The sequence below is a fragment of the Ammospiza caudacuta genome, chromosome 25, assembly GCF_027887145.1.
Source record: "Ammospiza caudacuta isolate bAmmCau1 chromosome 25, bAmmCau1.pri, whole genome shotgun sequence".
NCBI lineage: Eukaryota > Metazoa > Chordata > Aves > Passeriformes > Passerellidae > Ammospiza > Ammospiza caudacuta.
The window spans coordinates 3,856,467-3,861,017 of record NC_080617.1 but is presented as its reverse complement, the minus strand read 5'-3'; the positions used below and the strand labels follow the sequence as shown (position 1 = coordinate 3,861,017).

The 4,551-nt window shown below is 57.0% G+C and overlaps 1 protein-coding gene across 1 annotated transcript; it reads right to left on the bottom strand.

Moving 5' to 3' along the window:
* Positions 1-2,204: 2,204 nt before the first annotated feature.
* POU3F1 (POU class 3 homeobox 1) lies at positions 2,205-3,835 on the bottom strand. The gene is made up of 2 exons (XM_058819846.1): positions 2,589-3,835; positions 2,205-2,234 (listed from the first exon to the last, which is right to left on the bottom strand). Exon 1 carries the CDS (start codon positions 3,833-3,835, stop codon positions 2,720-2,722), a length of 1,116 nt encoding a protein of 371 aa, XP_058675829.1. The 3' UTR covers positions 2,205-2,234; positions 2,589-2,719.
* Positions 3,836-4,551: the final 716 nt, after the last annotated feature.

Sequence of the window (4,551 nt, the reverse complement as noted above, 5' to 3'; positions counted from 1 at the left end):
GCTTTTCTTTAGTGGACCAACACCACAGTCCTACCTTTTCTTGCTTTAATACTGATGTAGTAGTATGAGGTCGTGTTTTCACCTTAGTGAGAAACAACCAGCAAAAAAAAAAAGGAAGAAAAAAAAAAAGTCTTCCTCCAGTAATAGCCATTTAATCCCTGACCAGGAAAACTAACAAGTTATTCTGAGATAGGCAAACCTTTGAGGCATCTGATTTTTAGAGCAGCTGAGCACTGCAGCAAGGAGGTCTACAAAGAGTATTTTATTTTTGCTGCTCAACAGCACGAGAGAGCAAATGCAGCAGGGCTGCCAGTGCCTTATAGAATGTGACACACTGAACAACCCAAGGGTGCTCATCCTCCCCAGCACTCACAGCACATCTCATCCCTTAGCAGAACACAATGTGAAAACTGACCCTGCCCTTCTGAGTATCAATACAAATCCTGTTTGCCATCCAGGTTAGCTCACAATGAAGAGGTTACTGAAATGTCTCCTGCTATAGAAAATCAGCACAATTAAACATTCAATGCAAACGAGTTTGTTTTCTTTAAGAAACAAGCAAACAAAAAAAACCCTCTTTTGTTCAGTTTTGTTTCTTCTTCCCTTAAAGCCTGGCTGTCACACAGAAATTCCCAAGCAAAGGCTGCAATTACAGCATGACAAAACACTAAAAACAATGGTACGTGTGTGGGGAACACACGAGGTAACAGCCAAGGACAGATTCTCAGAGTTGGAAATTAATTTAAACGCTGTCATGATACATTGACTGAAATCCTTAAATCATCTTCCTCCTTTACTTTTTTACTGGAGTGTATCATCTAAGCTACTACATCTGCAGAGCTATTTAGAAATTAGTAAATATTCAGTAAAAACAGCGAAACTTTTTGAATTCAGGATCTCTACCATTCTCTGCTCCTCTATAAAAACCAATCTCATTACAAAAAAGGAAGCTAAGCCTGTAGCAAAAGCTGACAGAACACACACTGCACACTAAGCCCTTTAAGTGAGATTTTGTATTATGCTCTGCATGCCAAGGGAAGTTATTAATACCCTAACCCACAGCATTCACTGGCTGGTTTGTATCACGAAGTGAACCATTTCTTTACATTTGATGAAATAACTGCTCAAAGTGACTTTATTTTAAAATCTCAAAAATCAGTTTACTTTTTGAATTTTGAATGAGAACTTGATAGTCTTGTATTAGCTGATGTGGAATAGCTACATTAGAAGAAACATTGAAAATGCACTAAATTATAACATTATCAATGGCAAATGTGACATTGCTTAGACAAGTAATATACACCCCCACCAAAGGCACAAAATGCAACAAAATCAAACTGCACCGAAGACAAGAATTTTCAAGTATAAATTTTCAAGAGCAAGTTACATTTGGTATGTTAGAATTTTTTATATATATTAAAAAGAATTGTACATAAACTGCAATGCACAATGCCGTGCTTTCGCTAGAAAATCCCCTTTAAAGCTTCTGTTTTCACAGCACATAATTTGTACTGAATAAAGTGGGGAAACCATCCAGTGCCAGATGGGAGAACATCAGTAGATTCTCTGCCAACTAAAAAAAGAAAGAATTTGGTCCTTTGCTACCAGATTTCGATCAAGTATTTAATCAGTGCAAGAGCTCTGTACGGGAACATTTTTCAAAAGTTCTCCCAACACACAAAAAACACCGCAGGAATCCAAGGACCTGCAAAGGCAAACAATCCTCACATGCGACTTTTCTTGGTGCTGCAAGAGAAGCTTTAGAGATGCAGGATCACTCTTCCAAGAACCGATAGGCTGAAAATGCATTTTTCTGCGTTTTCTTGGCAAAACCACCAAATACTCGGGCATGAAACCACGGCAAGGAAAAGCTGGTGATTCAGAGAAAGCGATGAGTGTGGTTTGAGCAGAAAGAATCTACTCAGAACACCAGCGTGCGTGGATTTCCCTGCGATACACGGGAGGAAAGTTCCGTGCGGGCTGTTTGGTGGAGAGCCGCGCTCGGATCGGTCAAAACCCCGCGGGGAAAGGTGCGGGGAACACGGCAGCGCACAAAGAGCATCCACGCAGGGCAAGGGGCGAGCCCGAAGCGCGGAGAGCCACGCTGGGATCGCTAAAAACCCTGCGGGGAAAGGTGCACAAAGAGCATCCACACAGAGAAGCGGCTCGGCCGGGCAAACCCCGCCGGGCACGAACCGATACCGGCAACGGGAACCACCGGCCGCGCTCCGAGCCTGCAAAGACGACACGAGACCGGTTCCTGGGTAAATGGTTTATGTAAGTAATAAAATATTTACTATAACATAAATAGAAACGTACCCTCGCAGTCTACATTGGTTTTTTTGCAATAAGAGATACAAACAAAAAAAAACCAAAAAAAAAAACGAACCGAAAACCCCCAGGGGAATGGACCGGACTGAACCCACCAACGAACGGGAGGGTGGTGCGAGCTCCGCGCACGGTTAGAAATAAATAGAGACGGGCCGGGAAATGGTTTCGAAGCGTCCCCCCGGGCCGGGCCGGGCCGAGCCGGGGGCGCCGCCGCCTCCCGGCCGCGCGAGGAAGGGAATAAATTAGAGATCGCAAACCTTTGGCTACTGCTGCGGCGGCCGCTGCGGCTCCGGCGGGCGAATAAATAGAGCGGGCGGCCGGGCCAGTCTGAGAATAAATTAAAACGCGTCCCCCGCTGCCCGTGCCCGCCGCGCCGCCGTCGGGGCAGTCACGGCACGGCGCCGGGCAGCGCGTGGTGCAGCGGCGAAGTGTCCGCCTGTGCGTAAACGTCCTCCATGGGGGGATGCGGGACCCCGGCCGGCGTCATGCGCTTCTCCTTCTGCCGCCGGTTGCAGAACCAGACCCGCACCACCTCTTTCTCCAGCTGCAGGGAGTCCGCCAGCGAGGTGATCTCGTGCGCCGAGGGCTTGGGGCACTTGAGGAAGTGGTTCTCCAGGGCGCCCTTGACGCCCACCTCGATGGACGTCCGCTTCTTCCTCTTCCTCCCCTGCGCCGCGATCTTGTCCAGGTTGGTGGGGCTGCCCGTGCTGGAGTCCGTCTCCTCCAGCCACTTGTTGAGCAGCGGCTTCAGCTTGCACATGTTCTTGAAGCTCAGCTGCAGCGCCTCGAACCGGCAGATGGTGGTCTGCGAGAAGACGTTCCCGTACAGGGTGCCCAGCGCCAGCCCCACGTCGGCCTGCGTGAAGCCCAGCTTGATCCGCCGCTGCTTGAACTGCTTGGCGAACTGCTCCAGGTCGTCGGAGCTGGGCGCGTCCTCGTCCGACGGCTCGGGCGGCCCCAGCGGCGGCGGCGATGCCGCCAGCTCGTGGCCTCCCGCCTCCTCGGCGCCCAGCGGGTCGCGCAGCCCGTGGTGCAGCGCGGGCGCCGGCGGGCCCAGCATCCCGTTGAGGCCCGCGTAGGGCTGCGCGTAGAGCAGCGGCTGCCCCGACGGCGGGGACATGGGCGGCAGGTGGTGCGCGCCGCCCTGCGCCCAGCCGCCCGCCGCGCCGCCCGCCGCCGGCTGGTGCACCAGGTGCGGCCGGTGGTGGAAGGCGGCGGCCGACAGCTCTTCGCGGGGTCCCGGCGGGCCGCCCTTGGCGTGCTCGGCGGGCGGAAGGTGCGCGCCCCCTCCGCCCCCGCCGCTGCCCCAGTCCGTGCCGGCGCTGGGCAGCCACTGGTGGTGCGCCAGCCCGACGGCGTGCCCGGCGGCGGGGGCCAGTCCCTGCAGGTACTCGTGGTGCATCATCTTCTGCACCTCGCGGTACGTGGTGCCCTGGTGCAGGCGGTCGCCGTCGGGGTGCATGAGCGCGGCGGAGCGCGGCAGGTACTGCGCGGCGGCGGCCATCGCGTGTGCGCCGCGCCGCCCGCGCCGCGCTTTAGAGCCGCGCGCCGGGGCGCGGGGCCGCCGCGCGCCCGCCCCGCCCCCGCGCCCCATTGGCCCGCCCGCCGCCGCGGGTGGCGCGCGCCGCCCCGCCATAGGGCGCCGCCGGCGGGAGGGCCCCGCCCCGCGCCGCCCGCTCGCCATTGGCCGGCGGCGGGAGGGCGCTGCCCACGGGATTGGCCGGCGGGGGAGATGGGCGGGGCGGCCCGCGGCGGAGCGGGCGCCGATTGGAGGAGCGCGGTTCATTCATGCCGAGCTGCCGGCGGCCGCGTGGGCCGGGCGCGGACCCGGTGCGGACCCGGTGCGGACCCGGTGCGGACCCGGTGCGGACCCGGTGCGGACCCGGTGCGGACCCTGTGCCCGCATCTCTGCCCGTTCCCTGTGCCCGCTCCCTGTGCCCGCATCTCTGCCCGCTCCCTCTGCCCGCTCCCTGTGCCCGCATCTCTGCACGCTCCCTCTGCCCGCTCCCTGTGTCCGCTCCCTCTGCCCACACCCTGTGCCCGCTCCCTCTGCCCACACCCTGTGCCCGCTCCCTCTGCCCACACCCTGTGCCCGCTCCCTGTGCCCGCATCTCTTCCCGCACCCTGTGCCCACACCTTGTGCCGGCACCTTGTGCCCGCACCCTCTGCCCGCAGCCTGTGCCCTCACCCTGTGCCCTCATCTCTGCCCGCTCCCTGTGT